This window comes from Tupaia chinensis, unplaced genomic scaffold (genome assembly GCF_000334495.1).
Source record: "Tupaia chinensis unplaced genomic scaffold, TupChi_1.0 Scaffold149501_1, whole genome shotgun sequence".
Lineage (NCBI taxonomy): Eukaryota > Metazoa > Chordata > Mammalia > Scandentia > Tupaiidae > Tupaia > Tupaia belangeri.
The window spans coordinates 1853012-1874192 of record NW_006209345.1 but is presented as its reverse complement, the minus strand read 5'-3'; the positions used below and the strand labels follow the sequence as shown (position 1 = coordinate 1874192).

Below are 21181 nucleotides of genomic sequence, written 5' to 3'. Positions count from 1 at the left end.
CTCCCTTGAAAGTATTAAAAGCAGACTAGATCATACAGAAAATAGAATCTCAGACTTAGAAAATTGCTGGCCTAGAAAAATCCACCACAAAGACTGAGAAAATGGCCCCCCAAATATGAGAATAATATACAAGAAATACTAGATACCATCAAACGTGCAAACATCCATATAACTGGTATTCCAGAAGGTGAAGAGACTCATAAGGGTATTGATAATCTATTCCATGAAATCCTGTAAGAAAACTTTCCAAAACTAGAGAGGCACTCAAAAATCCAGTCCCAAGAAATACAAAGGATCCCAAATAGAATCAACCCAAGAAGATCTTCTCCAAGACACATTATAGCCAATTTGACCAAAACCACAGACAAAGACAAGATACTAAGATTGGCAAAAGAAAAACGGCAAGTTACCTACAAAGGATATCCCATCAGGCTAACAGCAGACCTCTCATCGGAAACGATGCGAGCAAAGAAAGAATGGGAAAATATATTTGAAGTGCTAGGGGAAAAGCAATTTCAGCCAAGAATACTGTACACAACAAGAATATCCTTCATGGGACCAGCAGTTAGCGTAATGGCTATGTTGCTGGACTCCCACGTAGTTAACCACAGTTTGAGTCCTGGACCCAGTGACTTAAACTCACGCCGGGCGCGTGTGCGTGCATGCCCAAGACCCTGAGAGGAGAATGGAGGAGAAGGGATTGTGGTGTGACTATCTCCCCTGGGGGGTGATTTCTCTCTTTCTGTCTCTCTGTCTCTCTCTGTCTGTCTGGTGAGTGCACACGCCCTATAGCAAAAACCTCTCCAAAAAAAGAAAGGAAAACAAAAAAGAAGAATATCCTTCATATGGGAAGAAAAGACAAGAACACTCTCAGATAAACAAAACCTGAAAGAATTTACCAACACCAGACCAGGTCTCCAAGAAGTTTTCAAGGGAGTGCTATCCCAGGAAAATTAAATACAGATGCACAGAAATAAGAGTTCAAAAACTAAGAAAATGGCCAACATAATTCGTAGGGCAAGTCTGGAGATGAATATTATATCCCAGAATTTAATCGGGAGGATTGAACCACAACAGAAGATAGATTAAGTACATAAGACTGAACTGGTGAAATAGCATTTTATGACTTTTGACTAAAACTTTGCTGATTTTCTTCTAGGCTTTGTTTTCCGGTTTAAAGGATTTTTGTCCTGTCTTGAGCTGTCAATAAGTTCATGTACCTACTATTTGAACAGAATCCTAGCCTGTTTCCTGGCTTTAAGTTTTAAGCAAAGTTCCTTAGCATTTCTTTGATTTATTAAAGTTAAAACTGCTTTTCTTGAAATTACCAGCTGAATTTGCTATTGAAAGTAGTTAGATTACATAAGAAATTTTGTGAACAATAAAATGTGGGGGAAAAGGAATGGAAAACAACTGTAGACACCAGAGTGGGAGAAGGGTGGGAAAGGGCAGAGGATCAGAAATAGGGGATATATATATACATATATATATATATATATGCGTGTGTGTGTGTTTCAGAAAAAAAAAAGAGCTCATGGAAATATGTGTAGTGGGAAAACTATGTATGAGTTTCAAAAAGTTTTTGTACCAAAATAAATTCATACTTTAATTGTAAAATAAATAAATAAATAAATAAACGATGAATTAATTAAAAAAAAAGTAGTTGTGGAATGTCTAAACAAATGTGTGAAAAATGCTACAATCACATGTTCAAAATGTGTCTGAAATCTTTTTCTTTCATTGTTACCATCCCTACCTTAGTTCAGGTTTTCATAATTTCTTGTCCACACTCTTGTGATGCCTCCTAACTAATCTCACTTTCAACTTTCTTCACTTTATCATTAGTGCTCATTTTCCCAAAACATGTAACAAGCAAAAAACAGCAAAGGAAAAGCAGTAATCAGAAAAATACCAGATAAGGAGGTATTGTGCATTCCTAGTGGCGGCATAAAATGGTACAGCTGCAGTGGGAAACAGTTAAACATAGGCCAGCTGGGGCATGGTGGTTCAGGCAGCAGGATCTCACACGGCCTACTGCATGGTTCAAGTTCTGGACCCGCTGGGGCGTGGTGGTCCAGGCAGCAGGATCTCACATGGCCCACTGCATGGTTCAAGTTCTGGACCCACTGGGGCATGGTGGTTCAGGCAGCAGGATCTCACATGGCCTACTGCATGGTTCAAGTTCTGGACCCGTTGGCTTTAAAAACACACCAGCTACACATTCTCAAATTTTGAAAGGAAAAATGAAGGAGAAGGAATTGTGGTATGACTCCCCCATGAGGGGTTCTTTCTCCCTTCCCCCGACCCCCTGACGAGAGTACTTGCCCTCTAGCAAATTTAAAAAAAGAAAAAAGAAAGCTAAACACAGAATTACTAAATAATCCAGCAATCCGTCTTCTAGGTATATACCCCAAAGAACTGAAAGCACAGACCCAAACGGTTAGTTACATACCAATGTCCATAGCAGCATTATTTATAACAGTCAAAAGGTGGAAACAGCCTAAGTGTCGATGAAGAGATGAACAAAATGTGGAGTACACACACAATGGAATATTATTCAGCCTGAAAAGTGAATGAACTACTGATTCTTGCTACAACATGGATGACTCTTTATGCTTAATGAATAAGCTAGACACAAAAGAAGAGATACCGTATGACTCCACTTATATGAAGTACCTATAATAAGCAAATTCAGAGACAAAAATGAGAGGTAACCAGGGGATAGAGACAAAGGGTAATGGAGAGTTACTCAGTGGGTACAAAGTTTCTCTTTGGGATGATGACAAAATTCTAGAAGTGGATGGTGGTGGTGGGTGCACAACATTGTGAATGTATTTAATGTCACCGAATTATACTCCTAAAGGGTTAAAATGGTACATTTTATATTATATATACTCCTTGACAATTTTAAAAAGCAAGGTACTGAGCAATGTATCCAATGCTGACATTAGAATGAAAAAACATTTGTTTAATTAAAAAAAAAAAAAAAGATGAGGCCAGCCCATGGCATAGTGGTTAAACAGCTAGATCCCACATGGCTAACTACACAGTTTGAGTCCCAGACCTGACAAGTTGGGAAATATGCCAGGTGAGTGTGCATGCATGCCCCAAATCCAACAGAATGGACAAACAGAGAAGGGATTGTGGCATGACTATTCCTCATGTGGGGTGCTTTTTCACTTTCTCTTTCTCTCTGGTGAGTACAGACACCATCTGGCAAATTAAAAAAAAAAAATCAATGATACAAAATAAGTTACATATATCAATAATCAGACAAAAAATACAAATGGAGTAAAGAAACCTATTAAAAAATATTGATTCTTGGGAACCAGCATTTAGCGTAATGGCTATGTCGCTGGACTCCCACGTAGTCGACCACGGTTCGCGTCCCAGACCCGGTGGCTTAAAACTCACGCCAGGCGCGTGTGTGTGCGTGCCCAAGATCCCGAGAAGAGAATGGAGGAGAAGGGATTGCGGCGTGACCATCCCCCCTGGGGGGTGATTTCTCGCTTTCTGTCTCTGTGTCTCTCTCTGTCTGCCTGGCGAGCGCATGCGCCCTATACCGAAAACCTCTCAAAAAAAAGAAAAAAGAAAAAAAATATAGATTCTTGGGCAGCAGGTGGTAAGGAGGTTGAGGATCCCACATGGTCAAGGCATGGTTCAAGTCCAGACCTGGTGGCTTAAAGAGCATGGCAGATGTGTGTGTGTGCATGCCCAAAAGTCTAAGAGAAGAATGGAAGAAAGAGGATTGTGGCCAGGCCATCCCCCTTGGGGTGGGGGGTGATATTTCACTTTCCCTCCTTTCTCTTTGTCTCTCTCTGGTGAGTGCATGTACCCTATAGCAAATTGAAAAAAATAAAAAGAAACAGATTATTAAATACACTTTGAGAAAAAATAAAATAGCTATATTAGCTTACAAAACACACACCTAAAACAAAACTACCACAGAAAGTGTGAAAATAAAGGGATATGATTATGAGTACCTTGCTAATACTAACCACAGAAAACATGGTGTAGCAACATTAATATCAGACAATAGTCTGGCCTTGTGGTGCAGTGGTTAAGAGCGGGGCAAGGGGAGCTGGACCCAGCATTGCTGACTGTGAACTGAGTCTCAGTCCCAGTGCTTGAGAAACATGCCAAAATCCTGATGGGATGGAAAATGGAGGGAAAAAGGATTGTGGTGTTATTGGGGGATGCTCTCTCTCTCTCTCTCTCTGTTTCTGGTAAGTGCATATGCCCTCTCGCAATAAAAAAAAATTATGTGAAAAAAGAATTTAAGGCAAAAAGCAAAAGAATACAGAGGTACAAGTAATGAACAGTTCATGGAAGAATTAAGCAAAAAGATATAACAAATTTGAAAACTTGTGGGGCCAGCAGGTGGTATAGTAGTTAAGGCACTGGACTCAGATGTGGTCAACCATGGTTCAAGTCCTGGACTGGGCAGCTGGAAACTCATGCTGGGTGTGTGTATGTGCACACCCAAAATCCCAAGAGGAGAATGAAGGAGGGATTGTGGCATGACTATCCCCTCTGGCAGGTGGCTTCTTGCTCTTTGTCTGTCTCTCTCTGGCAAGCACACATGCTATGCTCATAGCAAAAATCTCTAAAAAAAAATGTGTTTTAAACTTGTGTGCCCTTTATACTATAGATTCAAAATATATAAACCAAAATAAAATAATAAAGAAATGTAGAAAAATTCACAATCTTAAGTGAGAGATAACCTTGTTTTGTTTTGTTTTAGGTTTTTGCCATAGGACGCATGTACTCACCAGAGAGAGACAGAGAAAGTGAGAAGTCACCCATGAGATGGTGGGCTGGCCTCAGCACAATCCCTTCTCCTCCATCCTCCTCCCGTGATTTTAGGTATGCATGCACACATGCTTGGCATGATTTTCAAACTGCTAAGTCCAGGAGTCAAACCACAGTCGACCATGTGAGAGTCCAGCATCCTAATCACCATGTCACCTGCTGGCCCCAATAGTCTATTTATTTTTATCAAAATCAGATAAGTCACAAAAAAAAACTAACAAGCATTTAGCAGGTTTAAATAATAAAATTAACAAACTTGAGTGAATGGACAGATAACTACACTAAACAAATAGTACACATTTTTTCAAGTTAACAGAATATTTTCAAAATTGATAAAGCAATGGATAATAAAGTTTTTATTAATTTCAAAAAATTGATACCATATAGAGCACATTATCTGATCACAATGAAATTATAAACTTAACAATGAAAATGTCATTCAAAAATATATACATACACATATGCATACATACATACATACATACAGATTTGGATACTTTGAAATGTACACTTAATTATCCATGAGATAAGGAGAACATTATAATGAAAATTACAAAGTATTTTGAGTGAATACTATGAAAGTACCTCATATCAACTCTTACAAGATGCAGTAAAGCAGTGTAAAGTATGAAACAGTATAAAGCAGTATAAAGAGATCATTTATATCTCTAAATGCCTTTCTTTAAAAAAAATTAAAATACTTAAAGTAAATAAGTTAGGCAGTTACCACAAAATGTCAGAATAAGAGAATGAAATAATAGACAGTTGTTGTTGGTAGCACTGCAGTGCTGGAAGTCATGTGGCCAACCATAGGTTTGGATCTCCAGGCAGATCTTTGAGCACACAGGTGTGCACCCAAGATCCTGCCAAGCTGGCACAGCAAAGGAAACAACAATTCAAGTGAAGGGACAATCTCAGAATGGGAGATAACCCATCATTTATAAATTGTGACTCAGACCAGACTATACAGGAAACTCAAGCAGCTTTACCTATTAAAAATAAATAAATAAATACACCAGGACCAGCAGATGACGTAAGGATTACGTCACCAGACTCCCACACAGCTAACCATGGCTTGAGTCCTAGACCTTGACAGCTTGAAACTCATACCAGGCACGTGTGCATGCGTGCCCACAATCCCAAGAGAATAATGGAGGAGAAGGGATTGTGGGATGGCCATTCCCGCTGGGAGGTGATTTCTCACTTTCTGTCTTTGTCTCTCCAGAGAGCACATATACCCTATAGCAAAAATCTCTCTCAGAAAAAAATTAAAAGAATAATCCAATTAAAAATGGGCAAAGGAGCTGAATAGACAACTCTCCAAGGAAGGCATACGAATGACCAAAAGGCTTATGAAAAAATGTTCAACGCCTCTTACCATAAGGGAAATGTAAATCAAAACCACAATGAGCTACCATTTAACCCGTCAGAATGGCTATGAACAAAAAAATAAAGAGCAATACAGGTTGGCGAAGCTGTGGTGAAAAGGGAGCCCTCCTACACTGTTGGTAGGAATGTAAATTAGTACAACCACTGTGGAAAATAAAATGGAATTTCCTAAAACTCCTATAAATGGAACTACCTATGACCCAGTAATCCCATTCCTTGGTATTTAGCCAAAGGATAGGAAAACACTTAACTGGAAAGACACTTGCATATTCATGTTAATTGCAGCATTATTCATAATTTCTGGAATGAAATCAACTTCAGTGTCTAAGAACTGGTGACTGGACTGAAAAACCATGGGGAAACTATAATAATGGCTAATACTTACAAGAACGTATACAACCTGTCATTAGAGTGATGCTCTGATCACTTAAACCCAAAGCCTAGGTGAGCTCGGGGTAGGGAATCAGCTTCAAGACCTACATAGTAGAGGGCTTCCACCCACTGAAAGAGTGACCTTGGAGAAAAATGCTCTGCAAACAAATGGCAAGAAAATGTGCTGTCTGGGGGTGTTGACTGGAGATAGGAAGAGATTGCTTTGGTTTGAAGCCTATATTCATATTGTACAGAGGAGTGTGGGCTCATTGCAAAGAGACAAAGAGAGAGGTGGGTGGGAAGTGAGAAGGCACTCCCCATGGGGAATGGTTATGCTTCAATTCCTTCTCCATTTCAAACTTCTTTTGGGATTTTGGCACGCACACATGCTGGCCCCAATACTACACAGCCTTTTTTTTCTTTTGCTATATGGCATGTGTGCTCACCAGAGAGAGAAAGGGAGACAGAAAGCAAGAAATCTCCCCCCAGGGTGATGGCCACACCACAATCTCTTCTCATCCATTCTCCTCTCGGAATCTTAGGCATGCACACACACACGCCTATGTGAGGTTTTTAAGCCGCTGGTCCAGGACTCAAAACACAGTCAACTACGTGGGAGTCCAGCAACGTAAACATTACCCCATCTGCATAGTCTTTTAAAAATAATAATTTTAGGGACCAGCAATAGATGGTATAATGGTTACGTTGCTAGACTCCCATGTAGCTGACTGCAGTTCGAGTCTCAGATCTGGCAGCTTAAAACTCACGCGGGGAGGCCAGCAGGTGGTGTGGTAGATAAGGGCGCTTGATTCCCACATGGCTGACCATGATTCAAGTCCCGGACCTGGTGGCTTTCTTTCTCCCTTTCCTTTCTCTCTCTCTCTCTCTGGTGGTCAATTAAAAACAAACAAACAAACAAACAAACACACAAAAAAACCAAAAACCTAACAATAACAAATGGAATTAAATAAGTAAATAATTCTTAAAAAAAAAAAAAAGCTCATGCAGGGTGCCTGTGTGTGCATGCCCAAAATCCTGACAGGAGAATGGATAAGGGACTGTGGCGTGGCCATCACCTAGTGGGTAATCTTGCTTTTAGTCCACCTGTCTCTCCAGGAACCACATGTGCCGTATAGCAAAAACCTCTCTGGGGGAAAAAATAATTTTAGCCCAAAGTTTTAAGTTGTCCAAGTTGTAACAGTCACTAAACTCCACATGGAAGCAAACACAAACTTTCTCTGAAGTATGCACCCTTAAACCAAACTTCAAAGAGTCCCCTCACATAAAGTTGCACTATTTGTAATTCATAATTTTTAAAAAGTATAAAATAAAATAAAATTTGAGTCCCAGATCTGGTGACTTAAAACTCCCACCAGGTGTGTGTGTATGCGTGTCCAGAATCCTGGGAAGAGAGTGGAGAAGGGATTGAGGTGTGGTCATCCCCTCAGGGGATGATTTCTCGCTTTCTGTCTCTGTTTCTCTGGTGAGAGCATGCGCCCTATAGCAAAAATCTCTCTAAAAAATGAATATCAACTTCATATTTTAAAATATTTTTGGGGACCAGCAGTTAGTGTAATGGCTATGTCACTGGACTTCCACGTAGTCGACAGCAGTTCGCGTCCCGGACCCAGTGGCTTAAAACTCACACCGTGCGTGTGTGCCCAAGATCCCGAGAGGAGAATGGAGGAGAAGGGATTGCGGCGTGACCATTCCCCCTGGGGGGTGATTTCTCGTTTTCTGTCTCTTTGTCCCTCTCTGTCTGCCTGGCGAGCGCATGCGCCCTATAGCGAAAACCTCTCCAAAAAAATAAATAAATAAATAAATCAAAAGACTGAGTAACCAACAAAAGGCTATAAAACATGACCATCCAGGTCTGGCCTTCTAGTCCACAGAATTCTGATGATAATAATTAATCTGGTTAATCAGAGACAAAAGGCCACATGAAGAAGCATATTGGAGAATGTCCAATCTGTAACTGAAATCTTAGGCTTACAATGTAGGATTTAAAAATGTAGATGGTACAGCTACTCCCAATAGATCCTATCCACTGTCTTAGCAAAAATGAAACTGAAATGGAAGATCCTTAAAAAACCGAGTTTGAATTTGTTTAAAGTCAATATACGAGAGGACTAATCAAAACTGTCCTGGGGACCAAGGGTTTGTGTAATGTCTATGTCCCTGGACTCCCATGTGGTTGACTGCAGTTTGAGTCCTGGACCCAGTGGCTTAAGCTCACACCAGGTGTGTGTGTGTGCGTGCCCAAGACCCCAAGAGGAGAATGGAGGAGAAGGGATCGCGGCGTGGCCATCCCCCCAAGGGGGTGATTTTTCACTTTCTGTCTCTCTGTCTTTCTGAGGAGCACATGTGCCCTATAGCAAAAACCTCTCCAAAATAAATAAATAAATAAATAAACTATCCTGAAAAAAATCTCAACCATAATATAAAACCAATTTCTACTTTTCAGAGAGGCTCATGAAAGAGAAAGACTTCTTTCCACTCTAGTGAAGAAGGCACTTTCTCATTCTATAAAATTAATTTCCAGAGCTTTAGAATTTAACGCTAATGCTGATATTTAAAAAGTCCTATTATAAAGTATTGTAGATTATACATTTGAAGATTTAATAAGCTAATTATAAAACAAATCAATGTTTAAAATAAACAATAATTAGGAATGGACTATGTAACAATGATGGTAGGTGAAAACGAACGACCTTAAAATATCTTAAAGTCATTTTTTTTTAGAGAGAGATTTTTGCTATAGGGTGCATGTGCTCTCCAGACAGACAGAAAGCAAGAAATTACCCCCTAGGGGGGATGGTCACCCCACTGCAATTCCTTCCTCCATTCTTCTCTTGGGACTTTAGGCACACATGCAAACGTATCTAGTGTGAGGGACTTGAACTGCAGTTGGCTACGTGGGAGTCCAGCAACATAACCATTTTGCCATCTCTTGGTCCCTTAAAATCATTTTTAATAATCAACACATTTTCAACAATCAAAACATTTAGCAACCTTTTTATAACATTTACATCAAAACCACTTCAGTGATATAAGATTAACTTTCATCATTTGAAATAATTCCCAACTTTTCATAACTAACAGAATAACAACAGATGAATAACTAAATTATTTAAAGTTTTGAGAATAAGTAATCAAGATAGGAACTAAAATAGGTGGTTCCAGCTCTATTAGGAGGGTATGTACAAAGAGTAAATCTTCATGTACCACAGCAAGAGGGCAGTAGACAGCTTTTACAGATGTAGAGACAATCCTCAGAAAGTCTGCGAACAGAAGCCAGGAAACTGGGCGGGGGGACGGGGGCGAGTTGAGCAGGGTATTGTTACTTTCCACTGTAAATCTGACATTAGTAACTAATTTTTACCCGTGCACATGTATCACTTCAATTGACTGATTGATTTTAGGTTTTTGCCATAGGGTGTGTGCTCTCACTGGAGAGAAACAGAGACAGAGAGAGAGGAAGTAAGAAATCATCCCCCATGGAGAATGGCCATGCTGCAATCCCTTCTTCTCCATTCTCCTCTCAGGATTTTGGGCACACACACATATGCACCCAGTGTCATTTTCAAGCTGCTAAGTCTGGGACTTGAGCTATGGTTGACCATGTAGGAATCCAGCACCTTAACCACCACATCACCTGCTGATCTCTTTGATTTTTAAAAAATACAATAATGTGTATAATACATAATACATAATGAAGGCCCATTAGTAGTAATCCCTCTTAACATTTATCCAGTAAGACACCCTTTAAAGTAGGATAACCGTGCCCCAAGCAAATTATATTCCATTGCCTTGCATACTCAACTCAGTTGGAGGAATAAAAAGGTAAAGAAAACTGAAAGATATTAATGGTGACTATGCCATACTTGCTGGTGTAGCAAGCAAGGGTGAATCTACTCCTTACATTTGTTCCCCTGTTTAAGGTTTCCAAAATGAGGATATGTGGCATACATGGAAAGATATCAGCACAAGGTCATGGCTGCCACCAGGAGACCTTGGTGGGGTGGCTCTGCATGGGTGAATTTACCCATTCCTTAGTATTAGAATTTACCCTTTCCACAAGTAGAAAATAAATTTTATTAGTATTTCCATAGATAATTGGTTTCTCAGTGATGAAATGATGCAACCAAATCATGGGAAATGATTAAGAAAGAAAGGATTAAGAAAGAAATCATGTGTGGGGACCAGCAGTTAGCGTAATGGCTATGTCGTTGGACTCCCACGTAGTCGACCGCGGTTCGAGTCCCAGACCTGGTGGCTTTAACTCACACCGGGCGCGTGTGCGTGCGTGCCCAAGATCCCAGGAGGAGAATGGAGGAGAAGGGATTGTGGCGTGGCCATCCCCCCGGGGGGTGATTTCTCGCTTTCTATCTCTCTGTCTCTCTCTGTCTGTCTGGTGAGCATACGCGCCCTATAGCAAAAACCTCTCCAAAAAAAAAAAAAATAGAAATCATGTGTGAACTACCAATGGAAATATCACCCCCTTCCAGAGCCCAAAATGTTCCCATTCTCTATCCAAGACCCACTGCTTCCAGTATGGAGCTACCAAAGAAGCTAAACCATTGGTCAGAAGCTTGCATGTTGACATGGAATTAGAGGTACATAGTCAAGTATATTTGTTTCCTGCCCAATGCACACGGCACTTCCCTGGAGAAGGCAGCGCCCACATCCTCCAGAGACAGTGGTTCCATCCCCTGGACACAGTGGACACACTCTGAGCCTCCTTTCCTTTGTTCCAGTGCTGACCAAGCCCCCTAATGATAGTAAATTCTCATTAGTGTGTCAGTGACCAGTTAAGCTGGGAAGCTGCTTCCAGGCAAGAAGCTATTTCTCTGGCCTTCCCTTACAAGGAATTTCAGTAAGTTACACCCTTTTTAGAGTCAGCTCATTCCCATGTCCTCAAGGGCTCCCTCACTTTGACCCCAATTACAATCTGTTTCTTACTCTGGACTTCATGGTTATTTGACCAGCCCAGGCCCCCAAACCAGCCAGTACTTCACAGCTATTCACAGGATCCCCACAGCCCTGCAGGGCTCTGTCCACTCTAGACACTACCACCTCGTCCTCTACTGCATCAGAAGTCTCCATTTAGGCAGGCCATTCTGGCTCGACAGGGTCACGGTCCAGGCTTTCTTGCTCTGGTCTTCCTCCTCACCTGGAGCTGAAATGATTAGTTTCCTGGCCAGTTGTCTCATGACGTTTCCAATGTTCAGAGAGGTATATGGCTGTATTCATGGACTAAATCAATGACAGCTTAAATATGCTCAGACAGTCAACCCTAGACTTCAACATTATTTTTTTTAAAAAAATCAATTAGTTTTTTCAGTTTTATGAACCAAGATTCACGAACTTCTGGATTTTTACCCACTGTGCACCCCCACATCACTGTCCCATCAATGGAGCTCTCAGGGACTTCGGCAGGAGCTCTGCAATGGAAAAATCACGTGGAGATTGTGGTTAGGGTTATTGGACTTTGGGACTAGGATATATTCTCCCCTGCCAACATGTAACTTAAGACTAGGTAGACATAGGGCAGAAAACGAGCAGCCTACAGCAAGAGCTGAGAGCAGGACAGACAACAGCAATGGCAGATTCTAAACCTGGCAGGCTGGGTCAGGAGACGGAACTTCAGAGTGCCGTGAAACGTGATTAAGCCCACCTCTGATCTCTGCTATGCTACCTACTTCCAGGCCGTGATTCTGCTTCATAATCTATGCTACCACTTCCTTGATCGAGCCTCCAAGGAGTTAGCACCCCTGGGGAAATTCTTCCTGAGAAAATTTCAATATAGAGAAACCTATTCATTGAACTTTTAAAAACCAGGATGTAGAAATGTTCAGTTAATGTTCTACAATGATGACATGGTTAGCACTCGGCTGAGGGGCTAGAGAATGTAAACCCAAGAAAATCACACTACCTGAATTGTGGACAGTGTCATTTGCTAAATTAGTTGGCCAAGATAATACAAAGAAATCTAAAGCAGGTTTTTGCAAAAGCGGCTGCTGTCTGCTTTACAATAAGGCTTAGGATGCAGTTACTGAGAAGCCACTGCAGCATGGGTGTTGCTCGCCATTTCAGCTTGTCTAGACTGTGCTCTACTTACTGACTTCTAATTAATCTTATTTCATATTTAATAATGAAGGATTTGTGATTACTTACAATTTCAGACACTGGGATTTGGTACAGTTACATGGCTTTTTAGACTTTGTGTCCCATGAACTAAGAGTTACTCTATAAAGATTAAAAAAGAAAATGTATTCAGATGGTTACTCTTTAAAAAAGAGAATTAGCTAAGCATCTGGTGCTTTTTAACAAATACTGAGAATCTCAACACCAGATACTTTTGGTATTATTCTTTTTGGTATTATTCTTTTTTTTTTTTTTCTATACAGCATATGCTTAGAGACACACAGAGAGAGATATGTAGAAAGTGAGAAAGTACTCCCCAGGAGGAATGGCCATGCTACAATCCCTTTCCTCCATTCTCCTTTCAGGATTTTAGGCACACACACATTTATGACTGATGTGTGTGTATGTGTGTATGTATGTGTTTTAGAGATTTTTGCTATCGAGTGCATGCACTTGCCAGAGAGACAGAACGTGAGAAATCACCACCATCCGCCCAGAGGGGATGGCTGCCCTGCAATCCCTTGTCCATTCTCCTCTTGGAATCTTGAGCATGCACGCACACACATTGGTGTGAGTTTCAAGCCTCCGGGTCCAGTACTCAAACCCAGGTCAGCCATATGAGAGTCCAGTGCCTTAACCACTACACCACCTGCTGGCCCCATGACTGATGTGTTTTTTAAGCTGTTGGGTTTGGGACTCAGGCTGCACAGTTAGCCATGTGGGATTCAGCTGCCTCAGCTACCACAGTACCAGCTGGCTCTAATTATTGGTATTATTTACCGGTGCCTGGCCGTAAGCTGTGAATGGCATGCACAGTTTACAATATGATGTAACTAGCCACCTCAAATCCAGCCTGCATATTCCCAGGGACTTAGTGCTGGATGGGGAGCAGGTTCCTATTGCTATTCACACTTCCTGAAAAGTATCTTTGGATTTTCTTCTCTGACCTGTGGGTACCTCCCTCCATCAGACAGTTCTTTTCTGTTTTTAAAGAATGATTTATTTATTTAATTCTATTTGTTGTTGTTATTATTATTATATTTTGTAATTTGGCCAGAGAGAGAGAAAGGTAAAATGTGAAAGCAAGCTATCAGGTCCAAGACTTGAGCCGCGGTCAGTCATGTGGGAGGCCAGCACCTCAACTACCATGCCACCTGCTGGCCCCTCAAATGGTTCTTTTATTTCACCCTGAAATCTGAACACTAATGGGAAGAAGTATGAATTAAAGAACAATAGATAAAGCATTGTTTATATTGTGCTATACCAATGTTAAAGCTGTCCTCACTACAATATTTCCAAAAGTAGTAAAGTGTGTTTTGAGTACATCAAGTCATCAGTGAAGACCTCCCTCATTTTAGGAAGGGATTATTACAACTCCCTCCTAACTGTATTAGCCCAGAAGTCATCTACAGGGGCACTGGTGGAGGGAAACAAACTCCTCTAATGTGTCTCTGGATGTTGCTAACCATGAGGGGCAGCTGCAGATTAGATACTCTTGAGAAGTTCCCAAGCATTCTTGAAGGAACTCAGAATATTAATAATGTAAGAAGTTTCACTGGTTATGGTGAAAAGGAGGGACAAGCATACAAAACACCAGTTGGGCCCAGTGCACCGACATGAACATTTATCTATCTCACTGGCAATGTGCTGCTCGAGATCACATACACTGCCTTCATCTCTGCAACACACTGGCTATTCTGAACAAGGGTATGTCTCTGTCTTGGGTTGCCTACAGGAACTGGGACAGTACTTGGCACATAATTAGTGCTTGCCGACAGCCTGTGTCACCACACGGAGCATGGGAATGAAACTAGGCTATCTGCTGTCTAATCCAAATATCCCAAAGAGGGGCAAATGCTTTTGCCCCATCCTCTGTCCTCTGTGCCCCCACACACTCAGCACTCTCAGTTACCTGTCTGGACTGAGATCAGACCTCAGTCATTTTAACTCAGTCTATCCTCCTCTCTGCACCTGTGCATGATTTACTGGTCCTCCACTGTCTGCACCTCTGTTTAGTGGCCCAACCTCAGGCTGCCACCGGAGACAGCTAATGCTACCTGCCATGTGGACAAGATGCTAGTTGTTGCTTCTTCTGGAGATACCTCCGATTTTTAAGATAATGCCCCTAAACTATGTCATTGAACTTTCTATTAATTAAGGGTTCATCTAATTTGGTGTTGCCTTTCTAGATGGAGGTGGCAGGTCTAGCTCCCCCAGCCTGTCTTCATGTAGGTCAGACCTGAGCCTGTTCAGAGGAGAAGGTTCTGATACCCACTTCACTGCTTCCTCTTATACCTGCCCTGAGCTGGGGCACAGGGTGGCCTGACTGACCAGAGGAACCAAAACTTTCTTTTAGAAAGCAGAGTGAGGGCACATGGAGATATTCCAGTGGTGATCTGCCATGATTTTACAAGGAGAGGATATAGTTTGATAAGTATTTACAGTATCAGGAAGAGGCTAACAGGTGTTTACTAAGGGACCATCACACAGCCAGGACTATGTATGACAAGTGCTTCAGAGAATGCCGAAAATAAATACATCTTTAATTTACACTGCCTGTCCTGGAGGAATCTACCAAATAACTGGGGACATGAGAAATATACAAATAATTAAAGAACACAAGATAGGATATAATCAACTGTTTTATACTGATTGTAAATGCTAAAAAAAAAATTAAGAGACAGGACAGTTTAATATGGATGGAAAAAGTTAAAATGAAATACTTTGAAGGGTTAGACAGAACTTGTTATCAACTTGTTATCAAAGAGAGTAGTCAAAAAACCAGCATGAGCAAACACAGCACACAAGGAAGAACACAGTTCGCGTGAGGGGACAGTGAGGGCACAGTGGGTAGTCATGGAAACTGAGTGGGAAACAACTCCCATGACTCTCATGCTATTTGACTACTCTCTTAGTGCCAATCTAAAAATTGAGGAATTAAAAGAGTTAGAACATATCTGGACAATTCCATCTCAGAAAAGCATTATAAATCACCTAGATCACAATGAGATATACCCTCATCTTTAAGAAAAATTTTTTTCAGAGAAGTAGACTCTTGAGGTCCTTCGTTATGATGATTCTATGTCACCCAAAATAAATAGCATCAACAATGTGTAAAAATCCACATTTATTACTTGACTGATAATCAAATTATTAAAGTTATATAGAGTGACAGGGTATGACTTTTTATTAAAAAGGTTTTCATCAATATGACAAGCTAGTGGGTGCTGGCAGGTGGTGTGGTGGTTGGAGCACTGGACTCTCATATGACCGACTGCAGTTTGAGTCTCAGACCTGTCAGCTTGCTTTCTTACTTTCCCTCTCTCTTTGTCTCTTGTCTCTCTCTAGTCAAATTAAGAAATAATAATAATAAATGAAATAAATAATTATTTCAAAAATATGACAAGCAAGTTAATAAATTAGCTCACCACCCAACTCTAAAGAATGACGTTTTGATCTGTTTGCATTCAGACTGCTGGTCCTAAGTCTTGAGCTGACCTGCTTCTCTGCACCTACTAGGTTAGGTATGTTTGAACCATCCTGGTTTGATGGACGTTGTTTTTTTCACCCCCCTGAGATTTTCAGACCTAGTTTATCCTTACTATCTCGTAGAAGTCAAAAGAGGGCCAGTGATGCACATAAAGCAGTAAGGTAGTACAATAAATTAGTTGTGTTTGGGAACTCATATAGAAAGAAACAACTAGCAAACAGTTTCCTGACTCCTCCCTAACTATAAGTAATAGATTGGTAGAGATTCTAGTATGCCATGAATGTGAGATAAACATCATCAGGGTTGACCCAGTGGTCTGACGCAGAATAAATCATTATTTGCAGGAATGAATGAATGAATGAATGAATAAATGAATACAAACACAAAGCTCACATTGTTCCTGGCACATCATTTGTAATAGAAAACTTTATAAATCCCATGATTACTTCAAAATAAAGGAAAACATGTGGCTTATTGAATAAACCTAGAATAAACTGAGGAGGAGGAAGAAGAAAGAGCAGGAGAAGGGGAAAGAAAAAGGAAGAGGACGGCAGAGAAGGGAAAAGGAAAGGGAGGAGGAGTAAAAAGAAACCATATATTGCAACGACAACACCTTCATTACTGCTCATCTGTGAAAACGTACATCAGCAGCACCACAGTGAAATCTCGGTGGCACTGCAATTATGAAAGCACACACTTGAAGTATTAGAAATATCATTCCCTGCAATGTTTTAGACACAACAAAGCACATAATGATGCAATGCTGTTGACCAGATGTCCCCACAAACAAGAAAGATAAAGTGAGTATCTTCAGGGTTCTAGCATCTTATACCATCCTATGTAACCAAAATGAAAGCTATCAGCAGAATCTGGAAGTTGCTTAAGTCATTTGTTTTCTCCAGAAATACACACAGCCATGATGAGATTATCAGTTACAATAATATCACCCACATCTTCACTGATAAATCACACCAAGAGAGTGAAGCCAGGAGAATGGCTCTACAGTCTTAGTCTACCAAATTAAGTAAAAGTCATCAACTGACTTGTACAGTCTTAACAACCAGCTGAAAGAGTAATGCTTAAACTGAAGCAGCTAATCATGAGAGCGACCAACATCCTTCAGCAACAATGCAGAGATGAAAGTGTTAACTGAATTCCAGTGTCTCCAGAGCTCTACCATGTAGCCCAATTAACAGCCTTTCATTCCTGCCCCAAACTCTCCACACACTTAACCAAGGTCATAACAAAGCTATGCCCAACGACGGAACTCTGCAGGAGCCTGAAAAGCACTAGAGGCCACAGTCTACCTTTCCTAAGGCACTTGACCTATCGTCTTTCAGGCTCTGGGATGTGGGATCACATTAGAAGGGGGCCAGCAGGTGGTGTAGTGGATAAGGGTGCTGGATTCCCACATGGCCAACCATGGTTCAGGTCCTGGGCCTGGTGGTTTGCTTTCTCCCTTTCTCTTTCTCTCTCTGTCTCTCTCTCTCATCAAATAAAAAAAAAATAACAATAAGAAATGGAAATAGATAAATAAATAAAAAAAAAAAAATTCTTAAAAAAAAAAAAAAAAAAAAAAAAAAGAAGGTGGGCCAAAAAACCCTTAGAGGCAAAAATAGACTGACTCCATATTTAAGTACAGGGCTCGATTAACAGAGATGCCTAGACCACCATTAGTACACGAACAATAATTGACCAAAGTCTCAATCAGTATGGTTAGTTTAGTTACAATTATAAACACAACTTTAAAAAGGCAGGATGGGGCCGGCAGGTGGTGTGTTGGTTAAAGGTGCTGGACTTCCACATGGCCAACCGCGGTTCAAGTCCTGGACCTGCACCTTGGTTTCTTGCTTTCCCCCTCTCTCTCTGTTTCTCTCTCTCTCTGTGTGTCTTTCTCTCATCAAATTAAAATAAATAAATAAAGTTAAACAAAATAATTCTTTAAAAAAAAAAAAAGGCAGGACAAAGTGCTAGATAAGTGCAGCCCACGTCCATCTGGAGATCTTGAGTGCAGGCTCACACACTAGTCCTGCCACAGAGCACAAGCCAACTCAGCATGGAAGACAGCAGTCAGAGGCAACGGCTGAGGCACTCTGCAGACCGTTCTTGATGTGGAGTAGCTGCCACGTCATTACTTACACTGATGACAGCAAAAAAAGAAATAGAATGACACTGAATCCTTGTGAAACCAAGACAGAACTCTGAATGGCAACAGGCCTTTGAGACTCTGACCTAGGACAGCAGACGGGCCAGTGGAAACAAATGGAGGTGATGAATCAGTCTTTGCGGCAAGAACAGAACTAGTCGCATACAGCAGCACTCTCAGTGGATTGCTTAAGGTTAAAAAATTATAATTTTTTTCAGAAGTCATAAAGATTTGCAGCTACAGCTAATTTTATAGCCTGGAAGAAAATCACAAATGTACCCCAAAGCCTATTACACTTTCACATTAAAGTAGGTGACAATTTATTGCTTTTAATTCTTACCCAGCCAAAGTTATTTTTGGTGGTCCTGAAAGAGTCGATCCTGAAGGGAAAGCAGATCCGTTGACTACTGATGATGGTAAGGCTCCATTATCAAGCTGTACAAGGCCAAAGGCAAAAACATTTTGAATTAGCATGTGTTTTACAAGTTCCATCCAGCCAACCCCTACATACAGATAAAAATGATTCTTCTGAAAGTTTGCATCCCGATCCCTTTACAACCATGTCCAGGCCCTGTTACCGCAGTGAGCATGCTCAAGAGTTGAGGCTCTCGCAGACCTGGCTGACCACAGGATGCTGTGGGGTGAGGAAGCCCCCGACTGAGTGCACAAACAGGGCAGTGGGTGAGGGGTCTGGACCCACCCTTGATAAGCCAGCAGCACGTAGCTCTCAGTCACTGGCCAGGGAGATTGTAACACAACTCATTCTCGCTTTTATGAACTATCAATTGTGAAATAGATTCAATGACAAATTTCCATAAACTAAAAATGTTCTATTACTGTATTCTTATTATCACATTAGTTATCTCACCACTTGAAGCCTCAATGGCAACCACTATTTTTCATCTACACAAAAAATATTTTATAGTCAGTTTTAACAAATTTTTTAAAAAGTCATAAACTCTGCATAATCCATGAACTTCGCTTTCTTGGTTCTCACTTTTTTCGTTTTTTATATTATTCATTAGCACAGCTCGAAAGGCAGTTCACAGGGAGATGAATGGGTAGTGAAATCATTACTGACTTTATTTTCTTACTAGAAGCTTGAGAAATTAGCAGTATTGGGTAGAATTAGGTTTTGAGATTATTTGTAATATATCACAGCTAAACATTCTATCCTTGTTCCCTTTGCCTTCCAAAATAAAATTTAAAAATAAGCTTTATTTAAGAAGTATAGGCATGGAAAAGCACACATTTTATCCTCTTTTTCTCTTCTGCCTTCTTTTAAAATTGTGTCTAATCACTGTCCTCATTTATAAATCAGGTCTTGAGTCCCACAGGGCTTCGTCCCCTCGGATCCCTCCAGTCTGGCTGTGAGCAGTGGGCATCTTCTCCCCTCATTCTGTTTACAGGACGGAAGTGTTCACAAGTCTAGACTGTGTCTCATTTACAGTCACCCAGGCACCTAATTGTTGGTCCCAAGTCTCCAAACGGCAATCTGAAGTGTTCCACATTCTTCTGGGAAAGGATTTCACAGTTCTCAGGGTTGAGGCTATTCTTTGCATAAACTAGGTAAAAATGATTTCCCCCTTTGCTTATTTAGACTCAAAGTAAAGCAAAGAAAGAGATGGCCTTTAGGTATTATGTAGGCCGTAAAGTCAGGGCAATGTAATGCTAGAACCTATGAATTTCTTCAGCAGTATCTGGTCACCTAGGAGTGAAAAGGGTAAACTCTAAAGACAGGCTTTTCAGACTTAACACTGTGTGCACAAAGGAAAACTTGTTAAAAATGCAGATTCTTGGGACCAGCAGTTAGCATAATGGCTATGTCACTGGACTCCCACGTAGTCGACCACAGTTCAAGTCCTGGACCCAGTGGCTTAAATTCACGCTGGGCACGTGTGCGTGTGTGCCCAAGATCCCGAGAGGAGAATGGAGGAGAAGGGACTGCGGTGTGGCCATCCCCCCTGGGGGTTGATTTCTCGCTTTCTGTCTCTCTGCCTCTCTCTGTCTGGCGAGCGCATGCGCCCTATAGCAAAAAGCCTCTCAAAAAAAAAAAAAATGCAGATTCTTGGAGTCAGCAGTGGCATAGTGGTTAAGACACTAGACTGCCATATGGCAGACCGTGGTTTAAGTCCCAGACACAGTCGCTTGAAAATCACTCTGGGCATGTATGTGTGCATGCCAAAATGCCAAGAGAAGAATGGAGGAGAGAGGATTGAGATGTGGCCATCCCCCTGTGGGGGTGATTTCTCACTTTCTGTCTCTCTGTGTGTCTCTCTCTGGCGAGTGCATGCACCCTATAGCAAAAACCTAAAAAAAAAAGGCAGATTCGAAATCACTGGGTCTAATCTCAGGTCTAGGGTGGGGCCTGAGATTCTCATTTCTGTAAGTTCCTAGGTAAGGTCAACACTTCCAGCCCATGTACCATGCTTTGAGTGACGAAGCTCTGAAGAGCATACAAAACTGGGGATCTGGCGAAGAAGCATGGGATCCTAGAGATGTACCAACTATTGCTTAAGAATCATCCTGGAGGCCAGCAGGTGGCATGGTGGTTAAAGTACTGGACGTATCTATATGGCTGATCATGGTTCAAGTCTTAGACCTGGTGGCTTGCTTTCTCACTTTCCCTATCTCTCTCTCTCTTGCTCTCTGTCTCTCTCTGGTCAAATTAAAATAAATGAATGAGGGGCTGGCAGGTGGCATGATGGTTAAAAATGCTGGACTTCCATATGGCTGACCGTGGTTCGAGTCTTGGACCTGGCAGCTTGAAACTCAAGCTGGGCAGGTGTGTTTGCATGCCCAAAATCCCAAGAGGAGAATGGATT

At 41.2% G+C, this 21181-nt stretch overlaps 1 protein-coding gene across 4 annotated transcripts in view; it reads right to left on the bottom strand.

Moving 5' to 3' along the window:
• The window catches only part of TESMIN (testis expressed metallothionein like protein), a 57401-nt gene that overhangs the window by 22102 nt on the left and 14118 nt on the right, over window positions 1-21181 (bottom strand). For 3 of the 4 annotated variants that reach the window (XM_006171249.2, XM_006171246.2, XM_006171248.2), the window contains 2 exons: window positions 18697-18791; window positions 12751-12822 (listed from right to left, as the gene is read on the bottom strand). In XM_006171249.2, the coding sequence (XP_006171311.1) occupies window positions 12751-12822; window positions 18697-18791 (167 nt within the window). The remainder of the gene's footprint in view (window positions 1-12750; window positions 12823-18696; window positions 18792-21181) is intronic. The other variant, XM_006171247.1, reaches the window with a different exon arrangement.